Source organism: Aethalodelphis obliquidens, unplaced genomic scaffold, assembly GCF_003676395.1.
Source record: "Aethalodelphis obliquidens isolate GAN/ISIS:26980383/991018 unplaced genomic scaffold, ASM367639v1 scaffold16, whole genome shotgun sequence".
Lineage (NCBI taxonomy): Eukaryota > Metazoa > Chordata > Mammalia > Artiodactyla > Delphinidae > Aethalodelphis > Aethalodelphis obliquidens.
In genome coordinates this window covers 21,851,051-21,871,962 of record NW_020837960.1, presented here as the reverse complement: position 1 = coordinate 21,871,962, position 20,912 = coordinate 21,851,051, and the positions used below count along the sequence as shown (strand labels likewise).

The window sequence follows — 20,912 nt, the reverse complement described above, 5'->3', positions numbered from 1 at the left end:
ATCTCAGCAGTAGATGCCCGATGCTGACTTTCTACACCACTCCCTTCATATACTAATAAACTGTGGGACAGTTTGTGTTCATCTTTCAAGTCATACTATTCCAAGTGCAGCACCTACTCTTCCTAACACAGATCCACCAATACTTTCAGGCCTCTATGCCTTTGTTTACATTATATATTTTTTTCAATTTGAATATACTATCCTCCATGTTCCTAGTCATTATCACCCTTAGAGGTTTAGTTCTCTTTCTCTCAAATTCTTTTCAGCATCTTTCTCTTTGGCTCCATTTTTACCTGCATTACAGAAATTGGAGCCGTGCTGCCTGACTGTCCTGGGGGCTCCTTATACCAGGGGGCAGGCGCGTGTACCTGTGGGGTCCAGCCAGTGTCCAGCACTTCCTGCACAGCTGGAGTTGACCAAAATCATAACTGATGAATAATCAGGTGAACAGATATTCCCCTGTATATTTAAGATCTATTATGTTGCCATTTAACAGGAATATTAATAGCACCGTAAGTGAATCTTTTATTATAGAAACATGAGTGTCAAAAACCAAAATGTGAAGCAGTCATAATAACAAAAATACTTTGATGTTTGGAGAGTAATTTATCAGGATCACCGACAAGATTTAATACATGTACTACTGCAGGATTAATGCACCAGGGCCCAGCAGTTACAGGTCTAGGAATGCAGGAAGGAGAGAGGATAAACCCTAAGATACTGTCACTCCATGGGTCAATCTAGAAGGGACTGTGGGGTAGGCCAAAGGACATACCCAATCCCCAGGGGCAGATATGAAGGTGTCTTCCTATTTGCATGACTACTTTAGAAACCGTAATTTAAGGTGGAGCATAGAGAAAAGAATTATGCTTAGAATAAAAGGAACCATAAATTGGTGGGCAAAGAGGGTTCCCCAGAGGCCAAGGTGAACTGTTGTTATGTGTACTCTCTCCCTATTTGGTGACCTTCCAAGCTTCCCTGGTCTCAAGGAGCAGTGGAAAGGCAGGTATATTTTCCAGCTTCCCATATATGAAATCTCTCTGCTTTTTCTACTACCCACTTATGTTAAATGGAGAGCATCTGGCACACCTTTAGGGTTCTCTGATGAGCGGAAATATGATTTTACATTTGCAGATTATTCCATCTGTTGGCAATTCTAAAAGCAAGTTTACTTACCTTTGAAGTCTCGTCTTTGCTGCCATCATCAACTACTATTACTTCATAAGTGAATGTAGGATCTTGTTTCTGCAAGAAGCAAAGATAAAATACCACAATTTGGCATGACTGCCATCAAGATTTCTAATAAAGTTGTAAGGAAGTTAAGAAACAACTGTTTTACAAATAACCCAATTGAAAAATGTGCAGAAGACCTTAACAGACTTTCTCCAAAGCAGACATACAGATGGCCAGTAGGCACATGAAAAGATGCTCAACATCACTAATTATTAGAGAAATGCAAATCAAAACTGCAATGAGGTACCACCTCATACCAGTCAGAATGGCCATCATTATAAAGTCTACAAATAAATGCTGGAGAGGGTGTGGAGAAGAGGGAACCTTCCTACACTGTTGGTGGGAATGTCAGTTGATACAGCCACTATGAAAAACAGTATGAAGGTTCCTCAGAAAACTAAAAGCAGAATTACCATATGATCCAGCAATCCCACTCCTGGGAATACACCCAGACAAAACTATAATTCAAAAAGATATATGCACCCCTATGTTCACAGCATCACTGTTCACAATAGCCAAAACATGGAAACAACCTAAATGTCCATCAACAGATGAATGGATAAAGAAAATGTGGTATATATATACAATGGAATATTAGTCATAAAAAAGAATGAAATAATGCCATTTGCAGCAACATGAATGCAACTAGAGATTATTATACTAAGTGAAGTAAGTCAGAAAGAGAAAGACAAATACCATATGATATCACTTATATGTGGAATCTAAAATATGGCACAGATGAACCTATCTACAGAACGGAAACAGACTCATAGACATAGAGGACAGACTTGTGGTTGCCAAAGGTGGTGGGGGGGGGGTGGGATGGACTGGGAGTTTGGGGTTGGTAGATGCAAACTATTACATTTAGAATGGATAAACAACAAGGTCCCAATGTACAGCACAGGGAACTATATTCAATATCCTGTGATAAGCCATAATCAAAAAGAATATTAAAAAAAGAATGTATACATGTGTATAACTGAGTCACTTTGCCGTACAGCGGAGATTGGCACAGCATTGTAAATCAACTCTACTTCAATAAAAAAAATTTAAAAAAAGAAACAATTGTTTTAGTGTTGATATGTATAAATATGAACATAAATATAAGTGCACAAAGCACATAAAGGAAAAAGGCCAAGGACAGAAAGGAGACCAGAGACTGGGAGGGAGTTGAAGGTGAACACGGACCAAGTCTCCATGGGCCTCCTGTGCTCCCCTGGCTGCCCTCCTGAGCACCACTCAGAGGCTATGAGGTATACAAGGCAAAGCCATGAGGTCTGAAGTCAGGGGTGCAGGTTCCACGTGGCTGTGCCACTTCTTAGCTTTATGACCTCGGGCAAGTTAGCATTTTGGGCCTATTTTCTCGCAAAAAAAAATAACACAACCTAGTCCACGTGGCTGGTGTGCAGATTACACATAATAGAAGAGGCAGAAGCTCAAATATAATAAGGGCTCAGTCCTCTTCCTCTTTTTTTCCCTCTTTCGATGAATCTTCTCTTTTCCCTTTACACAAAAAGAACCTAAAACAAAGTAAATCAAAACAAGGAGTTTTCTAAAAAAAAGAAACAGCCATAAATCTTACTTATTTTCTTAAACTCTCCCAAGAGATTCCAATGGCAGCAGATACAAAAGAGGGGCACATGCTACTTTTCTTCTCTTTATGCAGAGAAAGCAGAGGAAAATAAATGAGGGGGGACTCTTCAGAATAATAAAGACATACAAAATGATTTCACTCTAGTTATAGGTCTTTTTCAAATAAACGTCTTACTTAAAAAGTCACAAAAGCAAAAACAGCATTGTGCTGTCATACAAAGTCTGCAGACACACTATCACTCAATTTTAAGTATATCATCAGGCAAGAGAGGATCAAAGGGGGGAGGGAGAGTCCGTAAGAGGAACATCAGCTTTCCTGTTTGCTCTGGAGGGAGTGTGCTGTCGGGCTTGCCTGCAAATGGCTGACGGCTGGCAACATGCTGAGCACAGAGGCCAGGACCACGATGGCCCGAGAACGGATGGCACTGCCTCTCACAGTGGATCTAGCCCCGGGGTCCACAGCTTGATGACCTGCTCTACTTTTAATTAGACCCCATACTGGACGAGAAAACACAATACCTGTCTCTCCTCTAGATAGCCCAGAGCTTCATCCATCATTACAGGCACTTAAAGAAAAAAATATATATTAAAAATTGCTTTTGAAAATAACTTTCCCAGTCCCAGAACAGTTTGCATATGGAAAATGCCTGAATAACCTAACAAGTCCCTCCTGGACTGCCCCCCAGTGGCCATTTCCACCTGGAATGTCTGTCTTCTGTTCACCTCTTGCTCATCACTCCTCTAGAACACTTCAGCCCTAGACCTGATGCGGCTGCTAACACTCATTCTTTCTCTTCTGAACTACAACTACCAACTGTGCACTCTCCATAGCCCACAGGTATCAACGTTCTGGCCAAGTCCATACTTTAAATGTCCTTTTCTTCCCAAATTACCCCTTACCAAAAAAATCGAGTAGGGCTTACACCGTTTTTCTTCATTGTATGAAGGCACGACCACAGAAAGCTGCTTGGTAGGCGAGTCTCGTATGCTGGGTAAGGCTTCCCTCTGGACTCTGGCATTTAAGAAGAACTTCTCATCTTCATGTCGATGCAGGTGTGGCATCTCTGTAGCAGTTATAAATGCAACAAAGGAAATCTAAAGGCAGATATGTTAATAAGAAATTGTGTTATGTTGACCTTTTTAAACATTTGCTACATTAGAATACATCATTTACATGATTTTTTCACCCTGAGGTGAAATATTTATTGTTTTAGTCCATTAACAATGGTCTGGAGGTGACTTCAAAATTCAAACCAGTCAGTTCCCTATTTTTGAACTGATTATTATTGTCCTTTTTTTTCCCTAACTAAGCATTTTCCCTAATGCTCTAGGAGGCTCTTTGTCTCCTCTCACTTGTCATTCTCCAGCCTCTGTCACCCCAGATATAAAAGGGAACAGTCATTACAGAAGTGCCATCTACTCTGAGATGCCCTGAACTCCTGACCCCTGGTACACACACAGCGAGACCCCATTCCACTTGGAGCCTATGTGATCGAGGACACACTGCAGGTAGAGCTTCTGGGTGAGGGCAGACCTCCCATCTGAGACCAGGTTGACCCAGAATAGGAAGGGAAGAGTCCCCCAACCCCTAGAGTAGGGACCAGTAGTGCTTAAGAATATATTCTTGATACTTATCCCAGATTTGAATTCAGAATACACTATTTTTTGGAGTCAGGTATCAAACTTGTAGGCTGTAGGCACCATCCCACTGCTAACATTATATAACCCCCTTCCATATTCAGTGGGGACCTAGCCCTGGAAATAACCATTCTTTGTAACATTGTTTCCATTGGTATACTTTCTGCTTTCAAAACAATCAACCTACCAACTTTTGGAATGCTACTCATTTGTACTTCAGTGACCATTTATAATATTCTATTGGGTACATACTGAAACTGAATATGCTTCTGATTAGTATGAATATGAAGGCAGTACCCAGACTAGTGGCTAAAGAGTTCCTGCTCTGCACCCCTAGTGTCCAGATTGTGGTTTCTAAATTCAATTTCCTATTAAAAGTAACCAATGTTCCTAAGAGGAATGGCTGATTCAGGTCCAGGCCAGGAAATGTACAATGGTGGTCAGAGACGGGAAAGCAAGGAGGCTACCAACAATCATGACAAAGTAGCCAACTTGACAGGCTCCCATTGGCCTGTGAGGGGGAAATTTTAAGCATCAAAAAGAATAATTAATGCAATGTATTAAAACACATGAAAAGTTTTATATCACGGATTCATGATACTAAATATAAAAAATTAGTCACCTTTGTAAGATGCCAGGGAACCATCTCATTATTTTGAAAACTTGCCTTTTATCTTACCTTTTATATATGAAAGATATTTCAGCGTTATCAAATAGCTGATGAAATTTTTTTCATTATAAAATTCCAGGTAATACATGAAGAAGGAATGATACAGTCAGAATATTCCACTTTGCAACCCACAGTGAAATACTGGATTTAGGCAGTGATCATCAATGACTGCTAAACCACTAGGTTAATGACACACTTCATAATCGGTGGGTCAAGCTAACAACTCCTGAACCCAAGAATCCCTCTTAATACCAAAGAAAATCAGAGATTAACACACCTCCTGACACGACACAAAAGGAAGTAATCAGCATCACTCACACACTTCTTTTGATTAAAACAAACATGCATTTCATCAAATCTCTAGATGTAACTAGCAGTTTACAGGAAATTCAGGGGACAGAGTAAGACGTTAAAAGTCACTTAAGGGATAAAATTAGTAAAATCCAGACTGTGAGAAATTCTACAGGACAAATGACCTCTTATTAAAGAAAAGGAAAAAAAGGGAGGAGAAATTGTTATAGTTTAAGAGACTTGAGACATACCAATCGAGTGCTAAGTGTGTGTGAATACTGAATGGAACAAACCAATTTACTAACACATACATGAGGCATTTGAACTGATGCAGTATTTGAAATCACTGAACAATGTTAAAAAAAATCTGCAATAACCTTATTGTGGTTTTATTTTAAAAAGGGGGTCCTATCTTCGGAGATAAATGCTTAAGATTTACGGATAAAATGTTATGCCTTGAATTTGCTTCAAAAGTAATTCAGAAAGGAAGTGGGGTGAGGAGACAGTGGGGAGATACATGTATGTATATGTGTGTGTGTGTGTGTGTGTGTGTATATGTGTGTATATATACACACATATACATATATATTCATTGAAAAAAAAAACAAAGTTCCACTAGTTGGGTGACATTTGCATACCAGCTCATCAGCTTCCTCACCAGTCAAAGGAAGCTAATGATAACATTTCTGTCAGCACTGTTTTAAAGATCAAACGAGATAATCCCTGTTGAATGCTGAATACAATACCCAACATACTGTAAGTACTCAATAAATAACAGCTTTTATAACCAGTTCTGGCTAATAGGATCAAATACTTCCAGTACAATCTCATAACGTACACATTTAAATCTGTGCAACACAGTCAACACAAGGCAGATTCAGTCTAGGATTCTGTCAAGCTCTGCCCAACCCAAAACCTGAAACCTCCCTCCCCCCCAAATCTCCATATACACTAAGGGAAAGAGAGGACTCCTCTCTCACCCAGACATAAACCCTAAAGAAGTCAGGATACACCACTTTTTCTCTATCTACACTACTTTTAAGCCATACATTCTGGCCAGATGGCAAAGTGGCCTTCCTGGCAATGCTATCTAGGCTGCTAACCTTAACGTCAAGGAAGCGGAAAACGCTCCATTTACAAACTAGAGGCAGGCCCATTCCAATTATATGGGAGAAAGCTCACTTAACAAATTTCCTATTACCTATGGATCAGCAAGTGTTACAATGTTTCCGTGTTTCCACAGTAATGGCAAAGAAAATCGTAGTTTGAATTCCCCTGTACTGTCTCTTCTAGAGGCAGCAAGCTTAGGGTGTTGAATTCTAGGATATAACGACCCCCAGGCGTATGATAACACCAGGCCTTGTCTATCTTGGTCTTCCTATGTCCCTAGTGGGTCTTCCTGATCCGCTGATTTATCCAATCTGTAACAGGCGGCTCTTGTCAGTGCTGTCAACACTTTCTGTATGCTTAACTACACCAGGAAAGGGAGTGTCTAGAAAGCACACACTTTCTGGGGGCTCAAGACCTTCCCGATGGGGCCAGAACTACAGCGATTGCAGACCCGGGAGGAAATCTTGGAGAGGTCGGGGCTCAGAAGGCGGGTGGGCAGAGTCCGGGGACCAGGGGTGACATAAGACAGGGTGGGCATGTCCCAGTAAACACAAGTACTAGGCTCTGGGCACGCAGGGATATAAAGCTCTAAAGTAAACATAAAGAACGGAAGAAAGGGGGTGTGAAATTCTAGCAGAGGAAATTCTGGGGTCAAGGCTCAGAGGAAGTATGGTGCAAGGGACACGCCCAAGAGCCGGCAGCGCGGAGGAGAGGATGCCTGGGGCCCGAGTCTCCCGGAGAGCAGTGAGCCCAGGCCCGCGTCGGTCCCCAACCCCTCTCCTCACCAGAATCAGGGCTACAGCCGCCAGCGCCGCGCCGAGCACCGCCAGCTGCAGCAGGAGCGGAGCCATCCTCCATGCCGGCGAAGCCGCCCGTCCTATCCCGCGCCTACACACATGCGGAAGTGCGGCCGCGCAGCCCCGCCTCCCACCCGCAGAGAGACAGCGCCAGCCGGGCGCCCGCCGCCCACAGCGCCGCCGCGGCCAGACCCAGCCACGACCCGGGAGCCCGCGCCGCCCACAGCGCCCCCGCGCGGCAAGGCGAAGAATATGTAATTGTATAGGAGGCGCTCAGTCCGTTTTTGGGAGGGCGGGGGGCCGACTCTCTGTTCCACCGTAGTAAGGTTGCCGGAATTGGCAAGTACAAATTCAGGATGTCCACATAAGTTGAATTTCACATAGGAAACGAATCGTTTTTTAAACAGCATTATTAAAATAAAACTCACAGACCATATAACCCACCCATTTGTTTTTGGTATATTACATTAATTTTTTAAAACTGTGATAAAACATAAAATTTCCCATTTTAACCACTTTATGTGTACACTACAGTGGCATTAACTGCATTCACAATTTCCTGCAACCATCACCACCATCTATTTCTAAAACTTTCCCAGTTCTCCCCCAGCTTCTGGTAACAATAACACGAACTACTTTGGGTGTACTCTTTGTTTATCTGACATTCAAACTGAATTGGATGCCCTGTATTTTATACGAAGGAGATGGAGGTCTTGAGCCACGACACAGGATACAACAAAAGCTGCTCCTTTGGAGCCCGCTCCCGGCACCTGTAAATGTCACCTGGTGCGGAAAACGAGCGCACAGAAAATTTACGTAATTCTTCGGTGCTGGAGCAGGGAGGCTTTTACCTGGGAGAAGGCAAGCCCAGGGCCCAGAATAAGAAGGAGAAGGGAAAAGGACCCTGAAACACTGGAATTATGCTCCACACTCAACACCTGATTCTTTCCTTTATATAAGGTCGGTTTTCTCTGAAACTCTTCAACCACCAGTCTCTAAACAGGCACTCATCACTTCTGTAATAGCCGATTCGTCAAAACGTGTCAAAGTCTAGGAAACCTCGAGGGGCGTCTGGCTAGGGGAAGTCTAAGCAAATGCAGGCTGGAAACCTTCCCCACGCCGCCCGCTCCACCCACTCCACCCTGCCTTCTAGATACCCGGCAGCGGGAGAAGGGCGCAGGCGTCAGTATTGAAAATGCGAAGCGGGGCCTCAGAGCCGGCGGAAGGGGCAGTGCTACCCAGGCGAAGGCGGCGCGCGCGCAGGCGCAGGCGCTCAGACGCGCAGACGCAGACGCGCAGACGCAGACGCGCAGACGCAGACGCGCAGACGCAGACGCGCAGACGCAGACGCGCAGACGCAGACGCGCAGACGCAGATGCGCAGACGCGCGGGCGGAAGATGGCTGCCGGATTCAAGTGAGTGTGGGAGGCTGGTGGGCGCGAGTTCGTACCGTGCCGGTTGGCGGCTACCGTTACCCGTAATTTTCTCCCCAGGAGACCCCCCCCCCCCCACACACACCTGGTTCCCACTTCTTTCCACCACGGAAGCGGGCGGCGAGCGGGAGGACTGGAGGTGGTCGTAGTGAAAGGAAAGGGGGCCTCTTCCCGTCGGGGAGGCGAGCGCTGGAAGGGGCTGTGTTGAGCTCGCTACCCGCTGCGAGCGCTGTGGCTTGGTGTGTAGTAGACATGCAGACCCCGGGGAGCAGTTGTAACCTCGTGAAAAGTGTTCTGTTAGAAGCACCTGCCACGCTGCTCTCCCTCTCCCTTGAAATTTATTTCTAAAAGCGTTGTTCCTCGTTCGGAAGGTTTTACTTAAGCGTTTTTGCTGCCGCTCTGGAGAAGCTTGTAGATTTTCGTTCTGAGTCCAGTTTTAAATAAAAGAAATAAGATTGCAAAGGAAACCAGTTGTACTGAAACAGTTATCTGTTTGTATAAATTCCAAGTTTATGGTATAATGAGATATACATCTGTTTTAGAATTAACTTTCTTAATTAAGATCTCCTGGGGAGGTTAGTAACTAACTCCTGGAATTTCGAAGTAACGATGAGTCTTACAGGTACCTTTGACAACTCTAAAGTAAAAACGAAAACATTTACTCTCTGTGGTTGTTAAAGTCGCAGGTACGGCTAACATTAATGGTTTATTGCCAACGGTCGTAATTGAAGAGTATGCTAAATTTCAGTCACGGGATAGCGAAAAATATGTAACTTTTTTTTCCTGCCCACCAAGAATCCCTGCTTCAGAGTGAGAGTGATGTTATTTTCACACCTGTATTAATCCTCTTCTAAAGATGCCCGAGGGTTTTGGGCTCCAACCCTATACTTGTTTAAAGCAAAATTAAGGACAGCCTTTGAGTATGATTATTGCAAAGGTATCTAATTTTTATAATTAGCAACACGTGGCAACAAAAACGTTAGAATTCATGAAAGAAACTTAGTTACAAATTTTGGAGATTTCTGCTCCATCACCACACTATTAAGATTTTTGCCAGTTTCTGGATTTATATTGATTTACTAATTTATCTCATTTTTAACATGTGTTTCAGAACTGTGGAACCTCTGGAGTATTACAGAAGATTTTTGGTAAGTAAAGGTGGTTATGTACATTTTTTGCTTTTTGATAATGATATCGTGCTTTTTTCATAAATACAAGTATCAATCATTACATTGCACACCTAAACTGTCATACGACAATTATACCTCAGTTTTTAAAAGACAATTTTCAAGTAATTCAAATTAATTTGAATTAACGAGGTTTAGTGTATTTTCACTGGTGTGTGTAAAATATACACGTAGATGTAATCTACTTTCATATATTTATTTAGAAAGAGAATTGCCGTCCTGATGGAAGAGAACTTGGTGAATTCAGGACCACAACTGTCAACATAGGTGAGGGTATTTTGAGTTCTAAAATAGAATGTTGAGGTTGCTTCAGTTCTGAAAATAGTTTTTATTTAAAGTAAATTTTTCTTTGCAAAGTTTTTTTAAACTCACTGTCCTCTCAGTTGTTATGCTCATTTTAAATTTTAAAATAACTATAAAGTGTTTTCCTGCTTTCCCCTGTTCAAAACTTCTAAGACATGGTTTTCTTACATATCTTACATTTATTAAACCTTCTGTTGCAAACATGGAATTTCCCAATTTTACCTATATGACATTCCCAAGTTTTAGCCTCTGAGCCATTTAAACAGTATTTCAGACAAATTCTACCGTGTCTAAGGGATTTTGTGTCAAGAGATTTAAATCTTTGTAACAGCCCTGTGATTGAACAACAAAGGATTAACTCACTTCAGGGACAATGAACAATCCTTAGACCAGTGCAGCTGACCCTTGAACGACGAGGGTGTTGGGGTGCCGGCCCTCGCACAGTCAGAAATCCAAGCGTAATTTTACAGTTATGGATCGGTGCTTCGTAACCGAGGCTGTGCATCCTCAGACTCAACCAACTGTGGATCGTGTAGTACTGTGGTAATATTTATTGGAAATAATCCTTGTATATAGGTGGAAAGGTGCATTTCAAACCCATGTTGCTCAGGGGTCAACTGTAATTTTAGAAAGACTCAAGAAAGGAATAAATTTTCATAAACAACTTAGATATGTAGCAAGATAGAATCATACGTAGAAGACGAAAACACTTTTTCATTTTGTTTAAATACTTACCTTTTCAGGTTCAATTGGTACTGCAGATGGTTCTTCTTTAGTGAAGCTGGGAAACACTACAGTAATTTGTGGAATTAAAGCGGTAGGTTTACTGTATATATTACTAAGATTTGAGTTACTAAATTAGCTTTATATACTTATTAGATTGTAATACACACCTGTAGTTCTGCTGTTGATTAGGCAATAAGGTGTCTTTTTTAGTATTTGTTTTCATTTCCCAAGTTTTCACCTTTGAGTTTTAGATAATACAACCCAAGTTTAATGGCTCTTAATTACAATTTATGAACATTCTCAAATGTGCTGAAATGGAACAACTTAAAACAATCCTCACCACCTTTACTTTTTAAAGAATTTGGTTGTAATTTGAGAAATTGAGAGATTTTTGATGACATTTTTATCTAGTGATGCCATTTAATCTGTGCAAATGTGTAGAAATTGCTCAAAAGAAAAGCTTGAGGGAATAATAGCTACTATTTACTGAGTATTTGCTATGTTCCAGGCACCTTGTGTTAGGTGTTTTACAGAATTATCCAGTTTAATCCTCAGGATAATCATTTGAAGTATTTCTTTCTTCATTTCCTATTTTACATGACATTCAGTAACTTGTCCAGGAACATAAGGCTCATGAATAGAACTTAGACATGACTGACTCCAAAGCCTCTGCTTTTTCGACTACACTGAACTCTGAGTTACTTAACCTAAGTTCATTCAATAACTGGCCCAAAGTCTCTCAGCCAAAAGGTGTGGGTCTCACTTTTGAATTAGGTAATTCTAGGGCTTTTGCTCTTGACCATTATACCATCAATTCCTAAATCTGACTGTCAGTATCACCTGGAGTTTAAAAATTCAGATTCTTGGCTACTGAATAAGAGAATCTATTTTCTTTCTCTTAGGAAGAGAGAGTGGGACAGAAATCTAAAGAGCCCCAAGTAATTTTGATGAGTAGCACTACCATCAGCTGTGCTACTACACTGCCTTCTTGCCTTGCAGAGCTGGTGAGGCGCGGTCCAATGTTCCTAGAGCCCCTGACATACGTTCCTAAGCTCATCTTCCCAGTAGATGCTCATGATGTAGTTAACTAGCTAAGATGGTCTTTGGTAGAGGCTTCCATAACTGACTTCTTCACAATTTTTTAGTAGCTTCTTTCATAGGAAACATTTGTCTGCTTCTGTAGGAATTTGGAGCACCACCAACAGATGCCCCTGATAAAGGATATGTTGGTAAGTTAAATGCCTTCATAAATTTAATACAAATACTTTAAGACAGTTAACACTATTATTATAGTTAAATCTTAGTAGGTGAGTTGAAAAAATTATTCATAAGCTTCAGACGTCCCTGAAAAGTTTTATGTATGTTTATGTTAGAAGATAGCATAATAGCAAGATACAGAATTTTGTAAATACCTTTTATCAAACTTGTTTGATCACTTTTGGTTTATACAGATGTCATCAACCAAGAAAATAGATTCTCTTAGGCAAAGGGCTGTAATTGCAAACTTTTCTGTCTCCATAAAGAATTTTCCTTTATACCAGTATGTGATTTTTTTCCTTAACTTGGACCATCTTTTCTTTATGGTAGGAACCAACCTTTTAAAAATGCAGAACAGTTGGTATGAATAGAGGGGCTATTTACTGTTACAGATTGGGGTATTTTGAAAGAAACCCAGAAACTTTTGTGAATAATTTAGGATTAAGGCTGTTTCTTAAACACACGCTTTTTTTTTGGCGGGGCGGTTGTGTGGGAAAAAATAAATTTTATCTAAGCATAAGATTCTCACAGAGATGAAAAAGAATATAACTGATGTGTTACAGTGCTTTCCACTTGGAAAGCCTATCCATGCCTACAGTTGTCTTTTCCATGGATTGATATTATCTTTAAAACTAAACGACAGGTGACGTTTGGTTCATAGCTGCAGTTTCTTTCAGTTCCTAATGTGGATCTATCACCTCTGTGTTCCTGGAGATTTCGGTCTGGACCTCCTGGAGAAGAGGCCCAGGTGGCCAGCCAGTTCATTGCAGATGTCATTGAAAAGTAAGATCATTATGATAAAATGTGACTATCATTCATTTTAGAGAGTTTTTGAACTTTTATTTACTGTGTTCTATGTCTTCAAATCAAGTTCACAGGTAATTCAGAAAGAGGACTTGTGTATCTCTCCAGGAAAGGTAAGAGGAATAAAGAAGCTATGAGCTTTTATTAATTCTGAAATGTTTTGTGGGGGAAATTTAATTTCTTTTTTTTTAAAGTTTCTGAGCCTTGAAGGTTATCTTGATTGTCTAGCCAAGGGTGTGGTTTGTAAGTAGAAACAAATGCCACGTTATAGCAATCAGAAGGCTTTAATTTCCACTTTGTTTAAACTGTTTTAGCTTGCTTGGGTTCTATACTGTGATCTCATTTGCCTCAACCATGATGGAAACATTTTGGATGCTTGCACCTTTGCTTTGTTAGCAGCTTTAAAAAATGGTAAGCAACCTTAGGGAATACTCCTACTTATGTGTCAGAATGTTCCGTTTTGGTAAAATTTCTCAATAAATTTTTAAAGGTTTTTGTTAAGACTTACCTATCATTCATGTGTTTCTAAATTAAAGAAAAACGTGTTTGTATCTACTGTATTTGCCTTAATTGTTCTAAGATATATTTTTTAAAAAATACTACTTCTGGACAAGTTTAATAGAGGGAAAAGTGAATTAATGAAGCATAGAATGCCTTTTTGTTTCTTTCACTAGAGTGAGAGACTGACTTTACATATTCGCCTTTTTCTAGTACAGTTGCCTGAAGTTACTATAAATGAAGAAACTGCTTTAGCAGAAGTTAATTTAAAGAAGAAAAGTTATTTGAATATTAGAACTCATCCAGTTGCAACTTCCTTTGCTGTGTTTGATGAGTAAGTTAATCAAATGTATTAAAAGGTTGTATATTTACTTGAAGGGAGGACAAAGATTCTTACAAGTAGTAGAATTTCAGGTTGCTGTTAACTTTTCTGGTTTCTACCAGTTCTAGCTCCTTACTTAAGCTAAAATGCAGGTAGTGAGTTTAATTTGTACGGTTTTCTAAAATAAAATTTGTCCCATGGGTTGATAATTTATACCTTTTCATTTTTAAAATAGCACTCTGCTTATAGTTGACCCTACTGAAGAGGAGGAAAACCTGGCAACTGGAACCTTAACAGTAGTAATGGACGAGGAAGGCAAGCTATGTTGTCTTCACAAACCAGGCACGCACTTTCCTTCCATTGCAGTACTAAACACGTAGATGAAAACTCAGCATTGAGCTTCTTTATGTTAGGGAGGGCCAAATGGAATGTGGGATGTTTTACTGGTTTATGTAATGTAAATTTACTATGTGGTTTCTTTGTTACTTCAGATGCCTTGCATTTTTATATTGTATGTCAGTGGTTCTTAAACTTCAGGAGGTCTTGTTAAAACATAAACCTGCAAATCTTGAGACCACACCACTGGTTTATATTATTCACTTTTTTGGTTTTATGTCAATAACTTGACATGATGTAGATCATGTAAAAATAAGTGTTGGCACAATACTTTTTCAGGTGGAAGTGGACTGACTGGAGCTAAACTTCAAGATTGTATGAGCCGAGCCGTTACAAGACACAAAGAAGTAAAAAAACTGATGGATGAAGTATTTAAGAGTATGAAACCCAAATAAACAACCACCACATTTTCAAAACAGATTTGTAAAAACTGTATTTGTTACACTGTGCACAAACCTTTTATACTAAATAAATATCAAACTACATTCTTCTGAAAGATGTTTCTAGTATTTCTTAGGTCACTTCTGTATTATGTACAGTGAAACCATTTTTAAAAAGCAATGACTTAGGCAAACTCACCCTAATGGTTCGTTAAACCATTTCCCTGTTTTTATTTAAAAATCATAGGGTTGTGCTTCTGTATAAAGTTTGTATATCTAGCAATGTAAAATACTGACACGTTAAAAAACAAAAACAAAGTAGAAACTCAGAATCCTTTTGATTCAATGCTCTTACGTTTTTTAAAAAAAAAATAATGCAAGCCTCAGAATTTTGGAGTGGTTGGCGTGCCTCTCTTCATTTTACTTTTTGACTGGCTGCCTGTATGCCGATGACGATGTAGCTGAGCTGTCTGTGCTGCTGCTGCTGCCGCCATAGCCATTTGATGCTGCAAGAACCGCAACTGCTGCAAAGCAGAGGGGAAAAAAATCAAGTTAGGTTAAAGGTAGGCAGGTATGGAAGATGCTTTTCCTGAGAGTGATGAAAACAACAAAACAAAGGGAGAAAGCACCAAGGTAACAAAAAAGGACTATACCACATCAGGACAATGCACAGTCAAACAGCACCAGTGGCACAGAAGCCTGCTGCGGGCTTTAAAAATGGCTCTTGGTAAACTTCAAAAGTATTTCTGTTACTTTGCCTGGCCAGTCTATATTGCAGTAACTCAGCAACTTCAGTTACCATTTTGTTGTATGATAGTTTATAGCAATATAAAACCACCCTGCAAATTAAAGAAAGTCAACTATAATATGCTGACTTCTAGAATAATGGAACAACATTCTTCAAAAACAGGTATGACATTTACAAATAGGAACACTGGTACACTTGCCTTTTTCTGCAGTACAGTATTAAAAAGTTAACCATTGGCACTTACAACTATTTCAAAATGTACTGAAACCTATAAAAATGTATGTTAATGTGCCACCAGCACTTCAGGAAAGATTTTGAATTAGGAAAGGAGTATGACTTAAATGTACAAAATATTCAGTGCTCCAAGTTCACTGGCTAAAATTGTCAGACTTTTAAATAAAATTTGCTAAATTATTTACCAATTACTGTATAGTCTTAAAAGACAGTAACATAAAACTAAAGTAAGGTATTTTGAAGTACTTTTGGAGCAGAGTATCTTTAAAAATGTAACCAGAGTGAAGTTGCTGGATTACTTGGATCTGTTGCTGCTGCTGTTGAAAGGCAGAGGAGAGCTGGAATCTCTGCTGAGGAAGGCTTTGCTCAGGTCTGTTCTCGGCAGAGCCAAGCTGAGACAACACTACAGAGAGGAGAAGGGGAAAGCAGGCCAGTCAGAAAGTTTGAAGGCTACCAGGGTTAGAAAAGGACAACATAGAAAATGAAATAATAGAAAAGTATCAGTATGATTAATCTTAAGTATCAAATCACAGACATTTCAGAATAAATTTAGTACAGTCTCCTGTTAGTTGAGGGTACCATTGATGATAGAACTTCCTGGACATGGAAGAGAAGGGAAAGCATGTGGGCCAAAGCACTGTATCCCTCTCTTTTCTTACATCTCAATGAAATTTGATACTAGTGCTATTTTGTTGAGAAGGCTTTCTAGCAAAACATTGAATACAGTATGTTATTTTAAAATATAACCAATCAGGTAGGAAATGGAGTGGGAGAAATCCAAACTACCATAAGGACAAAACTGGTAGACAAGTGCTAAAAGATGAATGTTAGACTACACTATTAGCAACAAAGGTGGTGAACCTTTTAGAGCTGAGTGAGACCAGGGACAAGTTCAACTCTTTCACTGCTCAGTTGAGGACATTTCAGACCTGGATCGTTTGAGTGACTCAAAGGTAATTAGTGGCAAGTCAAGCTAGGAACATTCTCATTTTTCAGCCTAGAGTTCTTTCCACTAAATTATACTACAGCTATTTTAGGAAAAAATAGCTTGTGGGGTAAAAGTTTATACTAATAAATTTCCATTTGGAAATTCACTGCCTCTAAATTAGAACTTTACATAAATTATTCCAAATTCGGACACAGAATTATACCAGATTCTAAAGGCATCATAGTAAGCCCAATGATAATTCAAAATGTTAACATGTTCACTCATTAATCCTCAAACAGTATCTGTTTTCTTATACATGTGGCGTCTTGATTTTAATTAAATGTAGTTATAATTGCTATCTTCAATTGATGAAATGATCTTCATTAAACACATATCTTTGGTGCACCATTTATTACTAGAAGTGGTGAGCAATCACTTAGTACAATCATTTTTTTACAAGTGTCTTACAGAAGCTAAACTACTTGACTATTAAGTCCTAATTCATACAACTACAAGCCACTGGAACGAGACAAAAGATTGTGCAATCTGGAAAAATGCAGTCTCAATAACCCAGGAAAACTGAAGAGCTAACAGCTTTAGAAGCTTCCTAGTAAGTTGGGTAACTGTAAACTTTTCCCAACAAAATTTAACATGAGGAAAACATTAACTGCTGTTAATATATGTAGGTCAAAGCACTTTAATCAATTATCAAAATAATGAAAAAAATCTGAGTGCCATCAATCCATTTAATAGTTCACACATTAAATACAACTAAACTTTTTCCTTGTAACTGTCTGCACAAGGAAAAGAAATAGTTAAAATGGTGAGATCCCAAATAGATTAGACACTTTAAATAAATTCAACATATTTAGTTATGAAGATACCAACCAGCTGCCTGTGACTGCATATAACTTCCTACTCCAGCAAGGTTAATAACTGCAGTGTGCTGAGCAGATAAGGCCTGTTCTTGACTGGTACAACTTTGTTCAGAAGCCTGAATAAAAAAATAACACGTGACTTGTACAAAAATAAAAACAATTTTGGATTGGTGGAATTAGTATTTTACTCCTATATGAAAAAAAAATCAACATTAGTCTAGGTCTTGCAAAAAGAATGGCCTAAGGAAAAGACGTCAAAGGTATTTAGAATTAGCAAGAATAAGCTTATGGTATTTTGAAAGCAAGAAAATAAAACCTAATTTTCAGAACTGATTCTGTATTAAAAATAATTACTAAGGCTTCTATAAAACTTCATCAGAACTTTTTTTAAATTGAAGTATAGTTGATTTGCAGTATTGTTAGTTTCAGGTATAGAGCAAAGTAATTCAGTTGTATATATATATACACACACACATATTTTTCAATTATTTTCCCTTATAGGTTATTACAAGATATTGAAGGTAGTTCCCTGTGCTACATGTTAAATCCTTGTTGCTTGTCGATTTTCTGTATAGTAGTCTGTATCTGGTAATCCCATACTCCTAATTTAAGCGCCCCTGCAACATGGTAACCATACGTCTGTTTTCTATGTCTGTTGTCTGTGGGTCTGTTTCTGTTTGGTATATAGATTGGTTTGTATTATTTTTTAGATTCAACATATAAGTGATATCATATAACATTAGTCTTGCTCTTAGTTCACTTAGTTTGATATTCTCTAGGTCCATCCACATTGCTGTAAATGGCAATATTTCATTCTTTCTATGGCTAATATTCCACTGTATATATACACCACATCTTCTTAAGCCAATCATCTGTTGATGGCACTTGGGTTGTTCCCGTCTTGGCTATTATAAACAGTGCTGCTATGAACATGGGGGTGGCATGTATCTTTTCAAATAAGAGTTTTCATCTTTTCTGGATATATACCCAGGAATGGGAGTGCTGGATCATATGGCAGCTTGGGTTTTAGTTTTTAAAGGAACCTCCATACTGTTCTCCATAGTGGCTGCGCCAATTTACATTTCCACCAGCAGTGCAAGAGGATTCCCTTTTCATCTATTTAGGCCTGCCCATTTTTTGATAGGGCTGTTTGTTTTTTTCAATATTGCTTCTATAAAGCTTCATCAGAACAAGTTTTTAAAGCTTAAAACACTGTTTGCAACATAGTACTAGAACTTCTAGTGAGCACATTCAAGAAAAGGAAACAAAAAGGCGTACAGATTAAAAAGAAAAAATACCTGCCCTTATTTGCAAATGGCATTGATTATTTAGGAAAAAACACCCTAATGAATCTACAAAAAAACTTCTAGAACAAATAAGTGAGGTCAGTAAGATTGCAGAACACAAGATCAACATACAAAAACCAATTCTGTATACTAGCAATGAACATGCAGAAAACGAAATTAAAAACAATACCATTAACAATTTCCCAAGAATGGGAAAAAAAAGGAAGGAAGGGAGGGAGGGAGAAAGGGAGGAAGGAAGGGAAAGAAAGAGAAAGAAAGAAGGAAAGAAACTTAGGTGTAAATCTATGAAACATATAGGTTTTGTATGCTGAAAACTAGCTGATTTTAGCCTAGAGACACACTGTGTTCATGGACTAGAAAACTCACATAGTAAACATGCTAAGCCTTTCCCAAAATGACCTTTAGGTTTAACTCAATTCCTTTAAAAATCCCAGCAAAGTCTTCTGTAGATATAGATAAGATGATTCTAAAATTCATAAGGAAAGGCAAAGGATCTAGAACAGCTAAAGAATTTTGAAAAAGGATAACATGGGAAGAATCACTGTGTCTGATTTTAAGACTTACTATATGTATGTGTATGTGTGTATATATATGTGTGTGTGTGTATATATATACATAGTCTACAGTGATCACAACAGTATGGTACTAACAGAGTGACAGATATTAATACATAGATGGGTGAAACAGAGTAGAGAATACAGAAATAGAGCCACACAAACACAGCCAACTGATCTTTGACAAAGGTGCAAAAGTAATTCAGTTGAGGAGGATGGCTTTTCTAACAAATGGTGCTGGAGCAAATGGACATCCATATCCCCCCATAAAATGAACCTGGACCAAAGTCTCATACCTTTTATAAAAATCAACTGAAAATGGATCATAGAATTAAATGGAAACTATGAAAAAAAAACTTTGGGGCCTAGGGCTAGGTGAGGAGTTCTCAGACTTAATACCTAAAGCACAATTCATTAAAAAAAAAAAAAAAAAGATAACTCAGACTTCCATCAAAAGATGGAAGCAATCCAAATGTCCATTGATGGATAAATGGATAAACAAAATGTGATACATATATACAATGAAATACTGTTCAGCCTTAAAAAGGAATTTCTGACACATACTACAACATGGATGAACCTTTTGGGTATTATGCTAAATTAAACAGGTCAGTCACAAATAGACAAATACTGTATAATTTCACTTATATGAGGTGCCTGGAGTAGTCAAACTCACAGAAACAGAAAGTTGGCTAGAAGAGGGGGGAAATAAGGAGTTGTTTCATGGGTATAGAGTTTCACTTTTGCAAGATGAAAAAGTTCTGGAGATTGGCTGCACAACAATATGAATATACTTAATGCTACTAAACTGCATATTTAGAAATGGTTAAGATGGTAAATTTTATGTTACAGTATTTTACAATTTTGTAAAGAAAGTGCAAATCAAGAATTTTATATCCAGCCAAGTAATCCTTTATGTGTTAATAAAGAAAAATAGTTTTAAATGTGCCTTTCCTGAGAAATCTAATAGAGGATGAGCATTATCCAATCAAGATTTGACTGGGGAATCTTTGGTGGAAGGACTGATAGTGAACATTACATATATTTAATTATGAACTAAGAGAAACGATGAGGGTGGGACTCAGCAATCAGTAATTTTTAGTTTCCCAGATGATTCCGAAGTGCAGCAAAGGTTCAGAAAAATCTGAAGTTCCTTCTATTACTTTAATTTACTGTAGTTCTTGTTCAATTTCATTTTGTTTGGCAATGTACAAAGTATTTGTTTTTGTCTATCTTCGCTCTGTTTTATGCTTCAAGATAAAAAGAACATCTGTATTCTAATAGAGACAAAATATTATCAAAAGAAGGATGATGATGGGGTAGAAAATACATGGCCTATAGAGGCAGAAAGACTTGGACTTGAATCCCTGCTCTGCCACTCGATGTATGGTTGTGAGCAAGTTAGTCACCTGAATCTATTTCAGACTATGCAAGATGGAAGTGACATCATCTATTCAAGTATGGCGGTTGTGAGAATTAGAAATAGGCACCCAATAACTGATAGCTGCTACTGTTAATGAAGAAAAACCGCACATGAAAAGTTGGTTCAAACAATCTAAATAAAAACACTTGAAATATGCTTGGCATATACCAAAAAAGGTTATAATTCTATGATACAAAGCATA

At 38.8% G+C, this 20,912-nt stretch overlaps 3 protein-coding genes across 22 annotated transcripts in view; 1 reads left to right on the top strand and 2 right to left on the bottom strand.

Moving 5' to 3' along the window:
• ALG5 (ALG5 dolichyl-phosphate beta-glucosyltransferase) overlaps positions 1-7,458 on the bottom strand; it is a 36,311-nt gene extending 28,853 nt beyond the window's left edge. For 2 of the 4 annotated variants that reach the window (XM_027116493.1, XM_027116495.1), the window contains exons 1-4: positions 7,321-7,386; positions 3,750-3,921; positions 3,346-3,392; positions 1,177-1,245 (exon numbers count right to left, since the gene is read on the bottom strand). In XM_027116493.1, the coding sequence (XP_026972294.1) occupies positions 1,177-1,245; positions 3,346-3,392; positions 3,750-3,921; positions 7,321-7,386 (354 nt within the window). Of the gene's footprint in view, positions 1-1,176; positions 1,246-3,345; positions 3,393-3,726; positions 3,922-7,320 lie in introns of those variants that run through there. The other 2 variants (XM_027116494.1, XM_027116496.1) reach the window with 2 other exon arrangements.
• Positions 7,459-8,682: 1,224 nt separating this feature from the next.
• EXOSC8 (exosome component 8) lies at positions 8,683-14,967 on the top strand. The gene is made up of 11 exons (XM_027116492.1): positions 8,683-8,747; positions 9,877-9,913; positions 10,156-10,219; positions 10,999-11,072; positions 12,165-12,210; positions 12,916-13,021; positions 13,110-13,155; positions 13,357-13,453; positions 13,754-13,874; positions 14,098-14,204; positions 14,538-14,967. Exons 1-11 carry the CDS (start codon positions 8,731-8,733, stop codon positions 14,651-14,653), a joined length of 831 nt encoding a protein of 276 aa, XP_026972293.1. The 5' UTR covers positions 8,683-8,730; the 3' UTR covers positions 14,654-14,967.
• Positions 14,666-20,912, bottom strand: part of SUPT20H (SPT20 homolog, SAGA complex component) — a 39,576-nt gene continuing 33,329 nt past the window's right edge. For 12 of the 17 annotated variants that reach the window (XM_027116467.1, XM_027116475.1, XM_027116476.1 and 9 more), the window contains 3 exons: positions 17,437-17,542; positions 15,920-16,023; positions 14,675-15,162 (listed from right to left, as the gene is read on the bottom strand). In XM_027116467.1, the coding sequence (XP_026972268.1) occupies positions 15,022-15,162; positions 15,920-16,023; positions 17,437-17,542 (351 nt within the window). In that variant the 3' untranslated portion in view covers positions 14,675-15,021. Of the gene's footprint in view, positions 15,163-15,919; positions 16,024-17,436; positions 17,543-20,912 lie in introns of all 17 variants that reach the window. The other 5 variants (XM_027116483.1, XM_027116478.1, XM_027116477.1 and 2 more) reach the window with 3 other exon arrangements.

Coding starts and splice junctions, on each gene's coding strand:
- EXOSC8 (XM_027116492.1), top strand. Junction 12,211..12,915: donor CCCTGATAAAGGATATGTTG/GTAAGTTAAATG, acceptor AGTTTCTTTCAG/TTCCTAATGTGGATCTATCA. Junction 13,454..13,753: donor GTTAGCAGCTTTAAAAAATG/GTAAGCAACCTT, acceptor GCCTTTTTCTAG/TACAGTTGCCTGAAGTTACT.